The 22,485-nt window shown below is 42.0% G+C and overlaps 1 protein-coding gene across 1 annotated transcript; it reads right to left on the bottom strand.

Annotated features, from left to right (window-relative positions):
• Positions 1–2,671: 2,671 nt before the first annotated feature.
• Positions 2,672–17,361, bottom strand: gapdhs (glyceraldehyde-3-phosphate dehydrogenase, spermatogenic). Its single transcript, XM_074654799.1, has 11 exons — positions 17,261–17,361; positions 8,624–8,680; positions 7,733–7,829; positions 7,230–7,336; positions 5,810–5,900; positions 5,588–5,706; positions 4,687–4,768; positions 4,401–4,552; positions 3,600–3,762; positions 3,304–3,401; positions 2,672–3,159 (listed from the first exon to the last, which is right to left on the bottom strand). The coding sequence occupies exons 2-11, from the start codon at positions 8,650–8,652 to the stop codon at positions 3,090–3,092; spliced, it is 1,008 nt and encodes a 335-aa protein (XP_074510900.1). The 5' UTR covers positions 8,653–8,680; positions 17,261–17,361; the 3' UTR covers positions 2,672–3,089.
• Positions 17,362–22,485: the final 5,124 nt, after the last annotated feature.

The raw sequence follows: 22,485 nt of genomic DNA, 5'->3' as shown, positions 1-22,485 counted from the left end.
CAGAAATACAACAGAGGAGCAACTAACTGTGTATCTGTTTAGCAGCCAGACAAACTACCGTTGTAGGTATCCGTAGGTAGATCAGACTCCACAACTAACGATGAAAACTGCTATATAGAAAGGTAATTACAGAATGTAAATACATGTAATGGTTATTGCAGAAACAAATGCATGCCATAACATTGAGGTTTGGTTTCATTAAAATCTTAAGGATAAGAACTTTAACTCCAAGTGGATGTGTCAGAAAAATCGGGGTTAAAGTGGTAGCAGTACAAATACAAACTTGACCACACCCACTGATGAGAAGCAAAAAAGAGAGGACCATCTGGGAGTATTAAGGCTGCGGGCACACAAATTATCTCAAGTTTTGGTGTCCATCTTGGTTTGTTCTAAATTTCTTTGTCTGTTCAGAACGCAGCAATGTGTGAATCACAATTAGAAATTATGATTTAAAATTTGTTTTTGTGGCTATGGATAATGAGAGAACATGTCCAACCTTGTAATCTTATCCAAACCATCTTTTCTATGTCTCTCTGTCCTTTTCGTTCTCTTTTCTTCTCCAGCCCTAAGTGAGTGAAATCTTTATTCTTCACTTGTCAAAATGTCAATGCAAATAAGAGACAACCAGAAGTCATTGGATCTAATCTAGCATGCTGTATTACAGCTTAAAAATCACATTTATAAGTGGTGGAGTGGTAAAACATAAACACAGTGTTGGCTTGGCTTCGATCTGAAGGTCATGTCCATGCATGGTGCACTTAAAATACAAATGACAAGGAAAAAAGTTTTTTAAAAAAGCAATAAAAAACAAAGTGGATCCAAATCCAGACATGTGTGGTGCAGTGAGATGCTCTGTTCCTCTGAATCTGAATGCTTAATTAAAATGTTCTACATTCAAAATTGTCCATTCTCCACGCATAGACGGGGAAATCAGGCTGCAGGCAAATGACCGGATTTGAATCTTTTTAGTCAAGAGATGCTGTTGTCCACGACGTCCTCATGCTGACCTCTGTCCACCTCACTAGTCTTACCCTAGCTTCAGCACAATGTTATCCATTCAGACAAAATACTTTCAATAAAAAGTGATCATAATTGTGCCCGTAGTTCCATAGAAATGTGTTGTTCCTATCGCAGTATGTTCAGTAAAACAGTAGGTGGCACTGCAGCGAAGTCATTAGAAACATTTTATGTGCTTTTCATGTCAGTTCCTTTTAAGAGGGTGTAACTTGGCCGAGGCAGGAAGAAGCAGAAGGGGGACATTTCTTCTATATTAGGAAGCAGCCTTCTGGCTGCAGTACCCTGGAAGAGGCAGCAGGTGACTCTGAAGATCCCCTCCAGTGGCTGCTCCATACTTCCACACCTACTGTCTCCTACCAGGGAATGACTGGGAGGAGACAGGGAAGACAGGGAATGACTTGGACGAGACAGGGAATGACTTGGACGAGACAGGGAATGACTGGGAGGAGACAGGGAATGACTGGGAGGAGACAGGGAATGGGTTAACAGTGAACTGTCCTTCTGACAGGACACTTCAGCTGATGTTTCCTTTGAGTTGCTTACATGGTAAATGATAAATGGACTTGCATTTATATAACACTTTTCTAGTCTTCAGACCACTCAAAGCGCTTTACACTACGTCAGCATTCGCCCATACAAGGTCCCAACCTGCCCATCAGGATCTGATCACACACATTCACACACCGATGCAGCAATTTGGGGTAAAGTATCTTGCTCAAGGACACTTTGACATGTGGACTGGAGGAGCTGGGGATCAAACCGCCGACCTTCCGATTGGTGGACGACCCGCTCGACCTACAGTAGGTGTAACAGGAGGTGGTAACTGAACTGAGAAGAGGGAATATACATTTTTCAATCCATCAATACTTCCCTTCATCTTACGTCTTCCTCTTTAATTTAACTTCTCACTATACATCCTTGAGTGTCCTTAGACCATTTGTTTTTTTACATACTGTACATAGTTATTCATAATTATTAACTTTTTGTTTTCTTTGTTTGACAAGTGACAGTAGAGATGCAGACAGGAAATGGAGAAGAGAGATGGATATTCATAATGGTATGTATCTTAACTACTATGATGCCCCCTTTTATCATTTCAATGCACATTTTTGTTCCATAAATTGCTATGACGTCTCCAGCCTTTACATGGATGTTATAACATTTACATTAACATCATCAGTGCAGTCCTTCACAATAATTACCCTGACAGGTGACGTACACCTGGACACTAAATAATGACAGAGGTGAAAGGAAATATAAAGAGTTCGAGTTGTGAGAAAAATTGGAAATGTAGTGAGGAAAATGTTGTGTTGGGGAAATGATTAAGCATGAATTGGAAAATGAAGGAGTTGAGAAAGCTAGTGAAAAACATAGATATATAGTTAAATGAATTTAGTTTGAATCTATTTTGTAAACTGACAAGTAATGGATGAAAAGCTTTTCTTTTTTACCAACTGATTTGAGATTAAAAGCATAAAGCTTTATAGTTCTTGTGCTCCATGTTAATTATTTAACTAACAATATTATTCATGGGTGTCTTCAGTTATATTTTTGATTTGTCTTATATATATTTTGATTATTTTAGTCAGTTTTGAGGCTCCATAGGACACAGGGAACAGATACCGGTAATAATGAAACAGGACAACATGAGAGCTTGAGGTTTTTCCAACTTTTATTTCTTTATCTCGTTACTCTGAAGCGGAGTTACAGTCGCTCTGCCTCTCAGCTTCCTCCTTAAGCCTTTAAAACACACCAACAGGGAGATGGATACAGTAGTTACCGTAGGACTGAGCCATAAGGACACATCTAAAGTGGCAGTGGGAGGTGGAGAGGGGGCACACGGACACAAATACTGTCACCGACCGATCGTCTCGTCATTAAAGGAAAACACAGATAAACTCAGAACACTCAAACACACAGTTGCTGCTGCCTACGTATACTGTAGTAGAGCTGAGGGCCGTGATGCTATGACTTGGCTATGGGTGGGGCCTGTGTGTAAAAGAGAAGGGAGGGTGTGGGGGGGATGGTTGGGGGTGGTCCCTTTCCTGACTTCCTGTTTGGACAGGAAATGTCTACTCCTTGGAGTGCATGTACAGCAGCAGGTCAGCGACACGGTGGCTGTAGCCAAACTCATTATCGTACCTGGAGAGAGAGGGAGCGAAAAGAAGAGACAGAAATTAACTGTTCGGTTTTGAAAAGATATAAAAAATAAAGATAGAACTTTTCCTGTTTTCTGTTTTCGATAAAACACTAACTTCTTGTTTTACATGACATTTAAAAACTAACCAGGAAATGAGCTTGACGAAGTTGTCGTTGAGGGAGATGCCGGCGCCAGCATCAAAGATGGAGGAGTGGGTGTCACCAATGAAGTCAGAGGACACCACCTGCAGAACACAAACCCCACTACAGGTCAGATATAATGGAACGTAGCCAGGTACAGCTTCATTACTGACTGCAAAATACACACTCAATCACAGCCAGTCACAGAAGTCAGACTTTTTGAATGTCTATTTCCATTCTTCATTTTTATTACTAGCCATGTATTTGCTTTACAGTACATGTGAAGTAACTTTGGGTGTTACCTGGTCCTCGGTGTAACCCAGCACTCCCTTCATGGGCCCATGTGCGGCCTTCTTGCAGGCTTCCTTAATCGCGGCGTAAGATGCAGGCTTGGACAGACGGCATGTCAGGTCCACCACAGACACATCAGCCACTGGCACCCTGAACGCCATGCCTGTCAGCTTACTGGAGAGAGAGACAGATGTGTGTCACCATCTTGTTTCTGGTTTTTCTTAAAGGCAGGGTGGACGATCTTGAGAAACTAGCAAGAGTACACTAGATTTATTTTAAATGATCCAGCTGAAAAAACGAGCCCAGTGTTGCCAACTCTTTTCCAGTGGAAGTAGCTAGCAGCACTAGCTGCTGATTACCTCCAAAAGTCCATAAATCTAGAGAGAAAGTTGCCAAGTCACTTCAGGCCTTCCTCCAAAATTATCATTACGAACATGAACATATCATTATGAATGTGAACGGCAAACATGGCTATTGTTAGAACTCAGAGCTGTCAAGCCAGCAGCTTGTGGAAGACTCCGATGAGGCACAATGAGTGTACGGGCAGAGTGCGAGCAGGTCCAATCATTACATTTGTTCTGAATGAAATAATTGGATGGCTTTATTACAGTCCTGCGACAGCCACAGATACCATTTTTTTTTTCTTCTTCTATTTGTCAGAGCATTTGATTTATTGATTGTTGTTTGGATGTAATGAGAATTTCAACAAATATAACATAACATTTTCTAAAATCTTAACCAACCCTGCCTTTAACCTCCTTGGAAAAGGTGCATCTGATTATCAAGATGACAACTCATGTGTCAGTCCTTACCCGTTGAGTTCGGGGATGATTTTGCCCACTGCCTTGGCGGCACCGGTTGAGGCAGGAATGATGTTCTGGTGGGCACCGCGGCCGTCACGCCAGGCCTTGGCGCTGGGGCCGTCCACTGTCTTCTGGGTGGCTGTGTATGCGTGGACTGTAGTCTACAGAGAGGAGGAGAGGTCATATTACACAAAACCTTAGTAACTGTACAGTAGCATCTATGAAGAAGTCCTCGTCACAACAGTGGTTAAAACGTACAGTTATTACATGAGGACACAGATTTACCGTGACTTACCATGAGAGCCTCCTCAATGCCAAAGTTATCATTGATGACTTTAGCCAGGGGGGCCAGGCAGTTGGTGGTGCAGGAGGCATTGCTATCAACAGAAAGACAGACACGGTCATTAACTACCAGACTCTACCAGATCCAGATCTCTTGAAGAACATGTTTGTGAAAATTAAAAATTAGGGCTGTCAATCGAAATAGTTAATTGCAAATTAATCATAAATTTTTTTTATCTGTTCAAAATGTACCTTAAAGGAAGATTTGTCAAGTATTTAATACTCTTATCATCATGGGAGTGGACAAATATGCTGCTTTATGCAAAAGTATGTATATATGTATTATTGGAAATCAATTACCAACACAAAACAATGACAGATATTGATCCAGAAACCCTCACAGGTACTGCATTTAGCATAAAACAATATGCTCAAATCATAACATGGCAAACTGCAGCCCAACAGGCAACAACAGCTGTCAGTGTGTCAGTGTGCTGACTTGACTATGACTTGCCCCAAACTGCATGTGATGATCATAAAGTGGGCATGTCTGTAAAGGGGAGACTCGTGGGTACCCATAGAACCCATTTACATTCACTGATCTGGAGGTCAGAGGTCAAGGGACCCAAAATTTACATACAAATGTAGCCAAAATTTAGCGTAAGTTTGGAGCGTTATTTAGCCGTTTCCAATGGATTCATCAGGTTTTCTAGTTTCATATAATACCAGTATCTTCACTCTAGCTTTAAAACTGAGCCCACTACAACCTAAAAATCACAAGTAGCATTAATGCGTTAAAGAAATTAGTGGCGTTAAAACAAACTTGCGTTATCGTGTTATTATTGCGTTAACTTTGACAGCCCTAGATCAAATGTACAGTGTGAATGCATGTCCATAAACCAAAGGTTTGTTACCTGACGATGGTCATGCTGGAGGGGTCGTATTTATCCTCGTTGACTCCCATGACGAACATGGGGGCATCGGGTGAGGGCGCGGACACAACCACACGCTGAGCTCCGCCCTGGATGTGAGACTGTGATTGGACAGGAGAGGAAGAGGGCACAGGGTTACATACAGTACCGGACCATCTGTCAGTCTGAGTGTTTGTTTCTGTATATGTGCATGTGTGTACGTACGGAGGCCTTCTCCACACTGAGGAAGACTCCAGTGGACTCGACCACATACTTGGCTCCAGCCACGCCCCAGGGGATCTCTGCTGGCTTCATACTGGAGTCAGAGAAAGAACAGAGTCAGTCTAAGATGAAATGATTATCACTACCGTTTAGGAATGTTAAACTTGGGGTTGACAAAGACATCAAAATAAAAAAACAGAAACAGTGAGCAAGTTTTATATAGCGAGAGAGAAGTGGGGGCTAATCTTGTTAGAGCAGTACATCCTGTGCTTTCTAAATTAGCATGCAGAGCCTCTTTGGATAATATCATGTCAGTGAAGAGCAAAATATTAATTTTCAATTAACACCTTGAGATGTAAAGGTTAAGAGCCTGCCAAAAAAGGTAAGATGGTATGTTTAAAAACAGGATATCAAGGAGGGACACCTCACAAATGTACACTCAGTGCACAGAGGAACAGAAATGTCTCATCTATAACTCGTCTTTTTGTTGGCGTTGCCCTCTGCAGAGAGGAGGCTCCATTACTGAAAGGACTAAAACAACAGCCGGTACAACGGATGGACGGGTAGCTATATGAGGGAGGCCTTAGTCAGCACAATCCCTCATTCCAGTCAAGGAATTCACTCAGGATACTAAAGAAACTAGTATAAAAATACCTCACCTTAAAAATGAAACAAAGTATGTAATAATTCAAACTGAGCTCTTAGATGGCTGCTTCTATGTGGTCCTTCATAATAAATCAGCTGGCCAGATTTTGGCCTAATTTAATCCTGTTGCCACCAGTTAAAGGGATAGTTCTGGAGTTTTGTAGCTTGGTTGTTTGAGGTACTTTATCCATAGTAGGTGTATTACTTACAGTACTGTAGAAGAAGGTCGGCGTGCCCACAGAAACGAGAAAACAGAAAGGAACACCAGAGCAAAGCAATACAGTGCTGTGGACGTGGACAGCAGAAAAACTGATTTAGCCACCGAAAAGAAACACTCACCTTAAAAAATTGATATCCGTATAAGTGTACGCTATATTTAGAAGAATTTCTGACGCCGAACTGAACTCAAAGTAAAACATATCTATACCGTTTTTGTCAGCTTTGAGGGAGGTATATTTAAGTTTCACTTTCAGTTCAGTTCCCCGTCAGAAAGGAGAAGGAAAGGGCTGTCTGATGGAAAGATAAAGCAGTGAAAATATTCTAATAAAGCGTACACTTAAACTGATATTGATTTTTTTAAGTGGGCCTTTCTTTTAGGTGCACAGCAGTCCACAGCACTACATTGCTTTGGTACTCCTGGTCTGTTTCTCTACTGTAAGTAATACATCTACTATGGATAAGTACCTCATACAACCTCACTTCAAAACACCCAAACTATCCATTTAACATCAACATCAACAGAGCCACTAACTAACCACTAAACATCATCCTCACTTACCACTGGTAGACAGAGATAGCGTTGCCGTCGACGCACAGCTTGTCATCCTTTTGGGAGACCTCACCATTGTAACGGCCGTGGGTGGAGTCATACTTGAACATGTAGACCTGGGATGCGGGAGGAAAATGATGGGGTTATCAGGGCAGGGGATGGGAAGAGGCTAAATAAAACTTCATTATAACACTATAGTATCTGATTTTATACATTTAACTTCACAAATGCCTAAACAATCTTTACATTTACTGGGAGATTTGTGGAGTCACTGGTAGTGTTCTCAGCTTACAGCCAAATGACAAACAAACTACTGAGAAACAACACTTGTTATCTTGTAAACCAGACTCTTTCAACAATATACACTGCAGGCTTAAATCTTGTTTTTCTACCCAATATTGTAACTGAGTAATTATGATGTTGTATATCTCATACAAAAGACGGTCCACTGGAATTTAAATAAATGTGAATCATTTGTAAGCATGTACGTATGTGCCTGTCATTTTTCTCACCATGTACTGCAAGTCAATGAAGGGGTCATTGATGGCCACAACCTTGATGCCTTTCTGAAGGCAAGCCCTCAGGACCAGACGGCCAATACGACCGAAACTGCACAGCGAGGAGAGAGAGAGAGAGAGAGAGAGATTAATAATAGCTGTTTTGGGATAATGGTGGGAAACTTCCTCAGGATGTGGAACCACTCCTGGGATCTCACATGAATCTTCTAATAAATTCTGTCATTGCAAACTCCAACACAACTTCCAGCGGTCTACCTACTATAGAGAAGGCCTGCCCATTAATTGATCCCCATCACAAGAACAATCATGAAATCAGAAATTCTTCCACTCGTATATTCCTGCAGCTCCACTGGTTTTCAGCTATGATTCATGCAACACTTTTCATTGTTAGTTCACAACAAAAGCTTTTCTATGGCCAACGGCTTCAAGGCTTTTATTGTGAAGAAGATACAGGAAGTGAATTCTAATCACTTTTTTGTCAAATCAGTTTAATCTATTGCAAGGAAGGAATAGTAAAAGACCACGTAACCACAGTGAAGAGCTGCATGCAACAGGATGAACTTCTAACCTCTAACATACGTAATCAAAGTAAAGTACAGATTTTATTGTGCCGTTATCATTTGATAGAAGCCCATTTGTGCTGTTCTGTATCAGTCTCTCATATCAAAATCCAGCATGCTGTATAAAGGATGAATTTTATTATAATTAAATGAAAACAATGCATTTTCACCCCTCTTAACCATTTACTAACCACCAGAACTTGCTGTGGAAATAGTAAAAACAACACCCATCCCCAAAATATGCATCCCTGACATGCTATCCTAATCATCCTAAAATCCATCTGAACCATCCTTTATATATGAAACGTGTGTGTTTCAAACTCACCCATTGATTCCAACACAGAGGTCTGACATGGCTGCTGCTTGTGGGGGATTGAGTTAACTGGGAGAAAAAAACAACAACAGAGAAACCAATGAGATAAGAAAGACAATAACTACAGCTACTGGTTGATGAAAATAACATGAATGCTATCCAGTCTCACTTAGTAATGTCTTCTAACTGGCAACGCACTCAGTCAGATGACTTAACAACGCTAGAAGTCACTGCAGCTTAACAAGGTGCCAGCAAAGAGAAAAGTGTTTGGACTGAGACAAACGGTTGCCCTGGCAGCAGGAGGTGGTTTTAATCAGGTTAGTTAAGTTTCTGGCAGTTATACAATGGGTTTGGGTGTGTGTGTGGCATTGCTGTAATGTGACTATGTCCAATCTGTCTGTAAGGTCTGTACAGCAATGCCACAATAACATGAAGAGAGACTGTAGCAGTAGTCTCACAGTACGGTGGACAGGCGGTGTGACGCATTAGCACTACAGGGTGAAAAACGCACCCAGGTGGTACAGTAGTATGTTGGTGTGCTCCTGAAGCAAGACGAGCTGGTGCTTGAGTTGAAGTTAGAATAACAGACTGAAGCTGTGCAAAGGGTGTGATCCTGTTTGCTGTCAGCGACGGAAAAATACAGGCGGTCAAATGGCATGTTTAATGTGTATCTGCTGCAGGAGGAGGGAGGTGTTACATCATGCAGGGACATGTTTAGAAAACAATGGATAAGAAGGGAGGGAGAGAGGAGGTATGTAACGCTGCAAACAGAGACTTGTCTGCCGGGTGAACAAAGAGGAAGCCTGGCCTTGACTCAAATATGTGACCTCCTTTTCCCTCTGCTTTCCTCTCCTTCTCATGCTGTATGCTTCAGATCTCCGCACCTCCTCTGTCCTCGCCTCCTACTCTTCCAGCCCCCATCTTTTCAACCAATTGCATCCCCCCTCTCCTTTCCTTCCTTTGCCTCCTTCATCTTCTAACTCCACCTCTTCCTCTCCTTTGCTGTCCTTGATCTGTCCATGTTAGAAGGGATACGCACTCTGGTATCATATTTAGCTTCACAAATCATGTCATTTTGGCACAGAAAACTTCCTGTAACTGCATTCAAGATTTTATGCGTTGATTAGGTCGCTAATAAATTCATTTAGGATTCAAAGTGACCTCCGTCTTAACATTATATCACTATATTTCAACAGCAACCAGCTGGTTGAAGACATGTTTCAAAATGTAAATCTGAATTAATGTATGGACTCATTTAGGGTTTATTATTGTATTTAAACACTTACAGGTGAAGAGATACGGTAACTCTCTCATTGACCAGGTGTTAGCTTGACCAGCAGCTAACGTGTGTCTGTGTGTAAATCAGGGCAACGCAGATTGTCCTTGAAACATGTTGGTTGTCATTTTAGTCTACCGTAATCTCCTAATCTGTTGTGTGTGTGTGTATGTGTGTCACAGTGGGGAGCATGTAGGACAGGCTGTCGATCTGGTGAAATGCATTGTGGGAACACTTTAAATAGACTAAAGGGGCGACCAGATTAGGATAAATCATCCCTCTCATTCTCACGCTAGTAATAGTAGATAATAACTGGGAACAATTCTAACCTGGATAATAATCATCTTATTATTAAGCACACATTGATGCTCGGTCTGGCTGGAGCTGTAACCCCATCTGATGCCAGTCAAAATCTATTTATTGAACAGTCTGCTGCGGTTTCAACTGATTTCTAATTGGGTCGTGTGTAGAGTTTTTAGGTTCTTGTGCCTTTTGTTGTACCTTCCTTTCAAGGTAGAGCAGCCATTTTGTGTTCTGCTGCTAGCATCCATTAATACAAGGTCACCAAAGGAGAGAGAGAGAGAGAGAGAGAGAGAGAGAGAGAGAGAGAGCGAGAGAGAGAGAGAGAGAGCATACAGTATGACCACGGTGTTCTCACATTTCTACGTCTTTCCTCTCCTTTCTACTTGGTTCCCACCATTACCTATTGTGCATTCACTAAACTCTGCAGTCCTTCTCTCTTTCCTCTCTTTTGAACTCTCTTTTCCCCCTGTCGCCTGAGCACTTTTCACTATTTGTCTCACTCTTTCTCTCTATGTTAACCTCTCCATTTTCTCTGCACAGAGCAGTTGCCCTGGGTTTCCCAACATAAAATGGCTGCTCTACTGACAAATGATACTACTTTGTAAACAGAGTGGGTTATCCTGCTTCACTAGAGCAGGTGGAAAGTCTGGACAAAGACTAGTGCAGCCACATAAGAGATCTAATGGGACTCAAACCAAATGATGTGGAGAATTTAACAACCTGACTACTTAGTTACTATGCATAGAAAATAATCTATTTTAATCAGTTGCTTGAGTTAAAACTATGAAAATGTGAGATAGGACAGGTGCACAAGTGTGTGTGTCAGTCTGCCTATACAGTATGTACTTGGTGACATTCCCCCCCCCTCCATGTCAGTTACTGTTGCCTAGCAACAATAAGAGGCTTTAGCCAATCAATGGGAGACGAGGGAGCGGTTACACAGGGCAACCCCCCACCCCAAAAAAAAGTCGTCTAATGCAGCTTTCATGAATGAATACAAGGAATTAAACACTGGTGCTGCGCCATCATACTCTGCTGTAGCACCATTGTTCAGCTTCCAAATGTAGTGTGAGATACATATTCACTAGGGCTGACCCGATTGCTTCGAAGCTTTGACCGTTGCCATGGTATTCGACCTCCACATTACTAATCAAATGCTTTGTTTTTTCATCTCTTTTTTAATTTTTTATATATAAATATGTAACAAGTGTATAAATCCCAAAATAGCCCATAAAATAAGGAATAATCCCACAACATTATTCATATTCAACATGAATTAATAATAGTTATTCTTAGACAGATATCGTTGTTTGTTGTGTGTAGAGGTGCGTGTGTGAGTACAGTAGTGTGGCAGCGGCACTGAAACAAGGTAGATGGAGACGGACAGACAGAAGAACATGTCAGCCTTCTGCGTTGCTCCGCGAAGCGTCGAATATTTCTCACCGAAGCTTCGAAGCCCAAAAAAATGGTATTCGGGAAAGCCCTAGTATTCTCATGCAGATTTAGTATGAAATATGCAAAATATGCTGTAATACACTTTTTAAACATCGATACTAGCAACATTTATGTCCATACATTTAGGTTGAATCCCTGCATATAGTTAAATTATTCCATGTTTCTATGTTGAGTAACATCAAGATTTTGTTGTGCAGTCAACTTTCTAATGCCAACTCCATAGCCAGCAGCTCGTCCCACTTCTCCACCACACAGTCCCGCCTCTTTTGATCGTCACCCAATCAGCACACACTCTGTAGCGGCCCTCACACAGACATGTCCCAGCTCATAGAGGCGGTATTGTGCAGAGTGTGCGACTGCAGTTTGCAATCTGCTGACACTCATTAAAACGTAGGAGAAGACGAGACAGACTGACAGCCAGACATAAGACATGTAGTAAAGGTCCTTCCTCCCAGTTTTGGTCAAAGTGAGCTCTCTTCAGTGGTTATGTCTGCATGTGATTTGATTTATCTGTACTACTGAAAACACGTGATTTAGATTTATGAAGTGCATCCACTTCCTCTACTGATTGGCAGGCCAGAGAGCAGCCAATCATTTCCATCTCTCCTTCCTCCCTCATCCTCACATCTGCCTCACCTCTCTGCTCCATAAATCTAACATCGCCTTAGACCAGACTGCTCCTACGAGTCAATCACTTGACGAGGGGTGGTGCTACCATCTCCTCTTCTGATTGGTTAGACAAAGGTAGGAACAAGCCAGTCAGAATCCTCACTAATGAGGAAGTACACCCGGCTACTCATTTGTCTACTGTACCTACTTCTTTTTTCCTCCATCTGTCTATCCATCCTGATACTTCTTGTTTCTTCTCATTCAATCTGTTTGGTTTATTCTCCTTCCTTTATCGTCCTCTCTGCACTTTAATTCCTCCCCTGGTTCATTCTTAACCGTCTCTGCTTCGCTTTTTTTTTTTGGCTTCATGAATATCCCACCTCCCCATTACCCCACCACCCAAACTAATCATTAAAATTCCACACCATGCTCTACCTCCTTGTCCCTGTCCTCGCCTCTCTCTTTGTCTGTCTGATCCCCTTCATTTAGCACAACCCTCCCTCCCTCTGAGCTGCGACCCACTTTCCTCTCAGAGTTTAACCACAGGGGGCTACAGGACAAGGTCTCTATGTCTGTGTGGATGTGCACCGGAGGGACCACTGGGAGACAGGACTCATAACTACTCAACGAGAAAAGGACAAAGACAACAGGATGCATCAAAAAATAAATAAATACAATTGTGACAACTGTCTGTTGGACGAGAGCAAGAGAGAGGAGAGAGTATGACACGGCAATTCACTTCTGCCAACACATCCTCTGATGTCAAGCACCAACACTTTGCCAAACAAACACTGATTGTAATATGTCAACACAGTTTTAGAAGACTATTTGGACTCCAGTCTAACCCTTACATGGAGTTTTGAGGAGCACACAGACATCTTTCTAACAGTATTACGGTTCACATACAGACAGGACAAGAGTAAAACTAGAACTTGAAAACAACCTATATTCATGTCAGGAGAAGCTACGAGTTTAGATAAAGCTTGTATACTCAGTCTTTGGCCTCAGTTTGTGTATTAATTGTAAATTCATGAGTGAATGAACTCAGTGACTCTGCCCTCGCTCTTCCTGCCTACAATGCCACTCCCCCCCCTGCCTTCCTCCTTCGTCTGCCCTTCTTTCAGTGTCTTTTCAAACCTCGCTCCCGCTTTTTATCCCTCTGCCACACCCTCTTTCTCTCCTGTACTTTTCCACTGCAGTGGGTTGATTGGCTAGAGGCCAGACAGACAATCCAATTAAGTAATGTTTTCTCTTCTTGGCCGCCTCTCTGTGAAACATGTAAATCAAAATACATTAGAGGCTGAACGATAAATCCCACTTATACACCCTTAAGATGCACACACTAGTGAAGTGGATTCAAACTCCAACTTCTGCTCATCTTTTTATCCCGTCTCCCCTTTAGCAGTATACCTGCTGCTTCCTCCCCTTTTTATAGTCTCATCACTGAGGCAACGTCACTTTGCTGCCGTAAACTAGTCAGTTAAACGTCCGACACAATCACATCACCAGTCAGACAAACACACACACACACACACACACACACACACACCACAACACCACAGGCTGTGTGTCCTGCTCAGCAGGGATGGTCTCCTGCTGACAGGGACAGACAGTCTTTGTTTCTATTAGACAATTCACCAGCGGCGCATTAACACGACATGCAGACACTGCATTTCTAGTGCTAATAGAAGTTTTTAATAATTAATGAAATCAAGATAAGGAATGTGGTTTTATAAAAGTAGAAGTTGTATGTATTGCAGTTCAACAAAAGCTTGTTCATGCACACAAACACGCATGTACACACACAAACACGCATGTACACACACAAACACCAACATGAATTAGTAAAAAGGTGTGCTGTATCTAACTGCAGAGGATTCAATAGGAGAGAGACATGTGACTACTCTGCAGAGGTAATGCTGGACTACACACACACACTGTATGAGCTTGTGTCAGCAGGCAGATGACAGATATCCTTCCTAAGCCTCAGACCTTGTCATTCTCCTCCTCTCCTCTCTAAAGCTACTGTACAGTACAGTTTTATGCTGTGTTTGCTACCTTCCTCATACTCTGCTTACTGTACAAACACCTGCACCTTCAAATAACTGTATTTTGCACAAGTAAGGTACTTTTATAGGACAGTATGTCCCAGTTGTGTCTCCTTCCCTACTGTAGGGTGTATTTCCTTAAATTTGTTGACAGTGCTGCAGAGTGCTGAGTCACTCTGGAGTTCCTTCTCTCTTTTATACACACATCCTGGACAAGATGGCTGGTTGATAAGTCGGCTGCAGAGCCTAACGGAGAGGGACACTCATGCTAACCTTGGACAAGGAACAACCCCACTACCTTTGAGCGGAAAACTTGTGTTAATCTAGAAAAAAAAAGGAGAATGAATGACTGTATCTATATTAATCTCATGACAAAATTGACTTTGAGTAGCAATGATTACTCTCTAACTGCAGAATACAGTAAACTGTTGATTTTGAACCCCGGCAGCCAGCCCTGAAGTGTGTACCAGAGGAAAGAGACAACCGGTCTAGGCAGATGGCCGCCCACCCGGAGCCTGGTTCTGCCCAAGGTTCCTACCCGTTAAAAGGGGAAGTTCTTTCTTGCCACTGTCGCACCAAGTGCATGCTCATTGGGGATCTCTTGTTGGGTCTCTAAATTGTAGAGTTCGGTAGACCTGCTCTATATTCAATTCAATTTATTTTTGTATAGCGTCAAATCACAACAGAAGTTATCTCAAACATCTTCTTACAGCAAGCACCAGTGAAAAATGTTTACTTTTTTCTGCATAACAGTGGTAGCTGCATTTGCATTCATCACAGTCCCCGTAGCATCCAACATCATAGCACTACTTTGAGAGGATACATACACTGAGAGGGTGCACTTATTTGCAAATAAAATAAAGTATTGTCTGAGATAATCTTTGCATGTAAACTGTTAATTAAAAAATTAATACAGTGTTTTTGAGAATCAATACAGTATCAAAAAACATAATAGTCAATATTGTCTTACACCCCTAATGTATGGCCTTGTATGATGTATTAGTTTAGCATTAAACTACTGCAAATGCATTGGTGAAACTAGTAGACTAATTTCATTTGGTGATCTTTAATATATCCAGTACACTGGATCTCAGACAAGAAACTAAATAAAGTTATGCATGTGCTTTAAAAGTCAGTTGGAGGAATTAATCTAGATGGATGTTATAATCATAATTTATTATCTGCTGATGCATGGCGAATGGCTGTTAATTTTCTTCCAAAACACATACAGCTTTTTGACTACAATACTTAGCATCTCTCTGGCAGCACTGGGCCTGTTATTAGTGACCTTCAGTCAACCAGAGCCTGAGCTAAGAGGTCTGACTCCCCATTCATTAGTTCAGAGGGAATAACCCTTTTCAAAGTTGATAATTAGTTTGTGAATAAAGATTAGCAGCTGGTCAGCATCACCACAGCAGCTCTGGGTCTGCTGTGACCTTCCTCAGCTGGAGTGATGACCTTCAACAGTGAGACATGGCCGACATGCATGTACCACACCTACATGAAATGAATGAAAGTAGCTGCAAGCAAATCGGGATTACCACAGTTAATTATGTGCTGTATTATTACTATTTTTATTATAAATAATACTGAATACAAAATGAGATTTCCTATTTTTGCACAGTCATTTCCCCCCACTGCACAAGGTTGACTTTCCAGCTTTCTAATTAAACCCTTGTTGCACTAAAATACTGTATGGCTGATTGAGTAATTAAATATATTAGAAATGAACTTGAGCTGTGTCGTATTGTTGCTTTAAAAAGGCTCAGGCCTCTTTACAAACCGCATCAACAGGTCTGTCGAGTCAAACTGCGACAGAATAATGCGACACCACACCACACCGCCTCTCTGTCCTTCAACAGCCACATCACATCACAGGAAGGCTTTCAGCACGCCTCTCTCTCATCTCTCCACATGTAATAAAGCCAAGGTCATTCATTTGTCCCGTCTCGGTTCTTGCATCACCGTGATCTCTGCTTCCCGAGGACATTTCATCTCTGCAATCTGATGGCGCAACGACGACAGACTTCATCATGAGGAGCAGAGGAGGCACGTAGCTGCACTCATTCACCTCGACGACTGGATCAGTACAGCTCACTAATACAGTCATATTGCAGTCAAATTACAGCTTTTACGGCAAAGCAATTTCATTCAAACTGTATAGCTGCATAAGCTAGAGTTAGGCTGAATATCTGCTCGGATAAACGAGGATATATATATATATATATATATATATATTTAACGTGTTACATAACATGGAGACTAATCCACTTCCGCAAAGATGCAGCAGAGCAGCCGATGTCACGTTCTCCGCTCTGTGAGACAAGTTAGCTTCAGATCAATGAACTGTACATTCATGAATGAAACACAGCTCATATGTGCACATTGTCTTTGTCATTTTAATGCCTCGAGAGTGTTAGTGGATGATGGTGTCGGCTAGCACGACTCTAGTAGAGTAAAGAGCGTTACACAAGCAGACAGCCAGGCCACGGCTGCATCCCCCCATCCTCGCTTCTTTATCTTCCTGTACCATTAAAGAGGTCATCCAGTCAAACAGCCCCGTTTTACTCATGCTACATGAGCTTGAAGCTAACGTTTCTCCATCTCTCGCTCGTCCACTTTCACAGTTACGTGGCTGGTTAAAATCCGGCTGTGATTCACTATAAAGGGCTACAGGGTGGCCACTGGCCTCCGGAAGTTGTTTAAAGCTTTCAGTAATACCATTCTCAGGAAAATATGCGACGAATTTAACAGTAAATATTAATTTAAAACGCTATTAGTTGGTTAACCAAGTAGTAGGCCTACGTGTGTGCACAGAAAGATAAGCTAACGTTTGTAAACTGTGTGCTTAGTGAAGGTTGAGTCGTGTGAAATCGAGTAATGTTGTGTAATGACGCCGTTCTCTGGGGGTTCGTGTGTGTGTGTGTGTGTGTGTGTGTGTGTGTGGAGGCTTCTTACCTCTCGGTGATGCTGCTTCAGTCTGTGTGCGCAGTCCTCACTGCCGCCTGCACTTTTATACAAGGCACGTGTCTCGGGGAGCCTGGTCGCCCTGGCGACGTGACGTCACTTCCCATCATCCTATGCTGCTGCTGCTAGGCCTCTAGGCCTCCATTCGGAACGAGCGGCTGGTCACGGCGCTGTCTCAGCGGCTGCCATAGTAACTAGAGGGATGTAACACAGGGCTGCTAACGTCTTGTTTCCACACACATCTTACACATCATGATGAAAGATGATGAAAGATGATATCTACCAGAGAGAAAGACAGATACATGAGAGGCTAGAGAAACAGAGGGAGGCTGGCAGGATGCCAATGTGGAAGTGGTGGGAAATGATGAAGCGTTTTGTCTCGTCCCACCCCACCATGAGTTAGTCACGTGCATGTGATTAACTACTGGTGAAACATAGCTTGGTGCATGGACAACCTTTATTATTCTTAATATGAAGACACAGGAGCGATCTAAATAACACAGTATTAATGTAATTGGTAGGCTGGTCCCTGTTGGACTGCATGGTCTATACATGTATACATACAGGCACATGTTTTATAACCAGGCCTCCACTGTGCACTGATGTGTAAAGGACTGCAGACTGGATTGCCTATGGATGCAGTGTGTATATGTGTGTATGAACCTATATGGATGTATGCAGCACGGTTATGTAAGAGGTCATGAAACAAACATGTCACGTTCCCATGGAGACAGGGTGTTTTGCTGCTAAACTGGATTGATTAATTATATAAATGCATAATATATAATATAGTAGATAATAGAAATAAGCGTAACAGTATATTTTAATTAGACTTAGGTGAATTATTCTAGTATCATTTATACCATTCTATTCCTCTCCTCCCTTCTCTTCTCCTCTCTTCCTCTCAACACGTGTCAGACTGAGAACAAGCCTACGTGAGGGAGGATGCGTACAGTAGTGTAACATGGGAAATCCCTGCAGTGCAGCGCTAGGAAGGAACTCGTTGAGCAACATGATTTGCACACACTGCACATCCCGTCTTGCATTTCGTCATCTCTGGTCGGCATTTGATTTCCGCATTAGATTAGATTAGATTATATAGAGAAACCACGCAGATGTTTTCATGAAATCCTTTTTATTTCATAATAATCTATATATCCATAATCTACCTATCTATCATTCATCTATCCATCTATCTATCTATCAATCTATCAATCCATCCATCATCCATCCATCTATCTATCTATCCATCCATCCGTCCGTTTACCTTCCTACCTACCTATCCATCCATCCATCCATCCATCCATCCATCAAAGCTTTTATGCACAACATTTTGAAGTAATTTTTTTGGGGTGATTTTTAAGTATTTATTGATAGGACAGTGGATAGAGTGTTGGAAAGGGGGAGAGAAAGAAATGACATGCGGAAAGGACCACAGGCCGGAGTCGAACCCAGGTCCACCGCTGCTAGGACTGAGCCTTGGCGATACATGGGCGCTCGCTCTATCGACTGAGCTAACCAGCCGCCCATGCACAACATTTCAATTAATTAATTAAATTAATTAAATTTAATTAATTTTGCTTGTTAACAGCGACACCTGTGGCCGTTAAGCCAATGAAAGTCAACGTTGGGCTTGCGCTTGCTCGCTCTAAATAGACATGAACGATCATTGCGGCCGGAGGGAACAGGGGAGACACCGGAGTTTTGGTCGGAGACGATAACGTTTCTCTCTGCGGAGCCCCGTCACTTCACAAGACATGGGAAACCTCTGTTGGTCTGGAGGAGCTGCAGCAGTTATTTCTGCACAAACGTCCACTGTACATTCACTAGATATTCTCAGAGCTACGAAGTCTTCTGCAGTGTGTAGTGTGCGCGCATGCATGTGAGGTGGAGCGAGCTGAGTGAAGGCAGGCAGAGGAGCAGAGTACAGCAGAGACTCCGGCCCTGGAGACTAAAGCTTCGGTCTACAACCGCGGCCAACACTGTTTAACAGACGGGCTTCACTATGTAGAAGTTTGCGGTTCTGGTGCTTCTGTGTAGTTTGTGTTGGAGTCTGAGTCTGAACAGCGTATGTGCGAGCGCACATGGGACACTGACCCGGGTGATTTATATGTGTAAGAAGTAACAACGGTCCCTTTAATAATTTTGGAAAACATGATCAAGTTCAGGTCATGCTCATACTTTGTATTCCCATGCTGGATTTAATCTGTGTGTTTTTGTTTTAGTTCTCTTCTGTTTTCCTTTCTGTTGTTTATGACAGAATACAACCAATCATCATATGTATGTAGTAATTCTTAGTGGGCTTTTTGTTGTAACTCTAAACATTTTTATATTTCACCACAATCACAGGCCCACTCAGGACCAGAAGTTAAACTATGGCGCCATCTCCTGGACAAACCACCATTCTGCACACTAAGACTGGTGTACACTCTTCTTGTTTGTTAGATGTTAAATCAAGAGAAATAAGTACTTTTGCAGGGCAGTTTTAAAGGAATCTATTGTGCCTTGTCCTAACAAGACTCTTTGACACCACACCACTGTTTCTGTTGACTGTCTGCATAGTTTGGACAGTGAACTAGACGAGCACAGAGAATGTTTTGGGATGGTTTTGTTTTCACAGTGGAAGTCGTGCGCTTGTGGTGCTCACTGCAGTGGAAACATTTTATTTCATCCGTGAAAGATTCGGGAGAGCGTTCAGATTGGTAAAGACAGCAAGTTGTTGTTGGGCCAGTAAACGCTGAACCTATCATTATGTTTGGTCTGACCTCGCACCGCACTGTGTCTCACCACTAAGAGGCCCCATTGTAATACTAAACGGCTCTGTACAAGGTGAGGGAGGTGAAAGGGCAACATAGAGGCAACAAATGGTGCAGGGAGGTGTGAGAAGGCACTGGGACAGGAACAGTTAGTGCACTGGATACAATGTCTGGAGGTATAGATGTGGATGTGTCCCATGGTTGCCCAGGGTGCTATTAGGTTAGAACAATCACTTTTTTACCTTTAGCCTTAAAACCAAAAACCCTAAATCAAAAACATATGCTTAGTAACACTTTACTTGATTAAGGTGAAACAGTTTCACAGTTGAAACTCAAAATGCATCTTTATTGCATATACCACACTGGACAGGCAGCATGTTGGTGTATGATAGAAGAGTGATGGTGTGGATTTTAAAAGTCCAGTGTGTAGGATCTGGCGGTATCTAGTGTTGAGGTGAGGAGATTGCAACAAACCAAAGCCTCTCCCGTGTGTCAAGCGTGTTGGAGAGCCACGGTGGGCAATGCAAAAATGCGAATGACCCTCTCTAGAGCCATTTGGAGGAGAGCCAGTGGGTAGAGTGTGTGTTTACAATGGAAGTGAGTGGTGAAGCAAGAGAGAGAGAGTGGTGGCGGCGGTAGCGAGTAACGTTATCGACTCCGGCCCAAGCAGGAAAAGTTAACAGAGGCTACTGTAGAAACATGGCGGTGCAACATGGAGGACTCCGTGAAGAGGACCCGCTCCCTCTGTAGATATAAACGGCTCATTCTAAGGTAATGAAAACACAACAAGTCATATTATCAGGTGATTATACACTAAAGAAAACAGACTTATTAATATCATATTCCATTTCTGCTAATAGATCCCCCTAATTGTTATACACTGGTCCTTTAAGAAACCGTCAATCCAACCTCTATTTTTGGTAATATTCCCTATTTTTCCCTAGTCCCCTAAATCTTATTTTAAAATGACAACATACATAACTCACTGTTACTGTGACGTGGTACAGTAGAATGAAACAGAAGAGTGATTCAACTTGAGGGCCATTTAATTACACTACCCATGTGATTCCTTTGTTGTGCAACAGGGGGCAAACTTGCTTTGCAGTAATACATTAGGAAGAGGGAGCACCAGTTGAGGGTCAGAGTTAGCGTCTATTCACCTTCAGTTGAATCTAATATGTTAATGAATGTTTCTACTATCTAACAACAAATATTAAAATAAATAAATAATAAAGCAGAGTCGAGGTAATCCATTTATTTAACTGCCATATCTCTTTTATATATGAATTTGAAAAAACTAAATCATGAATCCATTTTGATGTACTGTAAGTCATAAATTCAGAAGGCTTCAGATAATTCTCATATAGACCGTGTCATGTGTGTGTTGTTTGGGTTATTAAGAAAAAAGTTTAGGAAATCTGTGAATTACTGCGGAATAAATTAACATACTTGTCAGGGAATCTAAAAAACTGATAACAGATATAACAACATCATAACCTTTTCACAACTGTACAAACATTTAAAACGGACCCTTTTAATCCACTTTGCATACTAAACTCCAGCAGGTCATCCTTACAACTCTGGGAAGTTAACAGGAAATAAGGAAAGAAAAATACAGTTTATTCATCTGATATGAGATGACATAAGGGAAACCTTATCTTTAGGCATTCTTTGGCTTTGGTCGTGATTCATAAAGTCAAAACTTTTAGTTATTTTTCATTATTTCTTCCCTCCACACCCCATAGATTATGTCTTGGCAACAGAAAGCACCTGTGTAGCAGAACAAAGTATTTATTGATATTTAAACTTCCTTATATAAACCGCCAGCTGAAATGACCAATAGCCAAATGACAAATGTGTCACACACACCTCCTACCACTACTTAACAGGAAATTTCAGTCTGAGCAGAGGTGTGTGTGTGTGTGTGTGTGTGTGTGTGTGTGTGTGTGGGGGGAGGGGGGGTTGGAGGGGGGAGGGGGAGGGGGGGTGCAGATGAGAATTCAAGCTTTCCCTCATACACAACACTGGAAAAACAAACCATTTGTCATTATAATTCAAACTTTTTAAAATAATTTCCACATGTTCCAGTTATGTCATAATAGCCAGAGAATTATGCCTAATTTTCACGTTTACATTACTCCACACACACACATATGATTATATCTTGTACAGTTTTTCTTCACGTTCTCAACCCACTGAGAGTGATTTAAGACAACCCTAATGCTGTGAGCTTGAACAGTTCAACACACTGAGCCCATGGTACCATTAAAACAACCTCCTGACCCCCCCAGGCAGAGAGCTGGCCCTCTCTGATAATATTTTCATAGGCTGTGAATTATAAGTGTTTAAAGGGGCACTAATCGCGGAGTTACACTCATGCCAAGAGCTGCTTAGCATCAGTAAACCACAACGTCTGGATAGAGAGCCTAGAGGGCCAGGTTTTAGCCAAAGTTAAAACAT

The sequence above is a fragment of the Sebastes fasciatus genome, chromosome 12, assembly GCF_043250625.1.
Source record: "Sebastes fasciatus isolate fSebFas1 chromosome 12, fSebFas1.pri, whole genome shotgun sequence".
NCBI lineage: Eukaryota > Metazoa > Chordata > Actinopteri > Perciformes > Sebastidae > Sebastes > Sebastes fasciatus.
The sequence above is the reverse complement of the archived record's forward strand: the minus strand, read 5'-3'. Positions and strand labels throughout refer to the sequence as shown.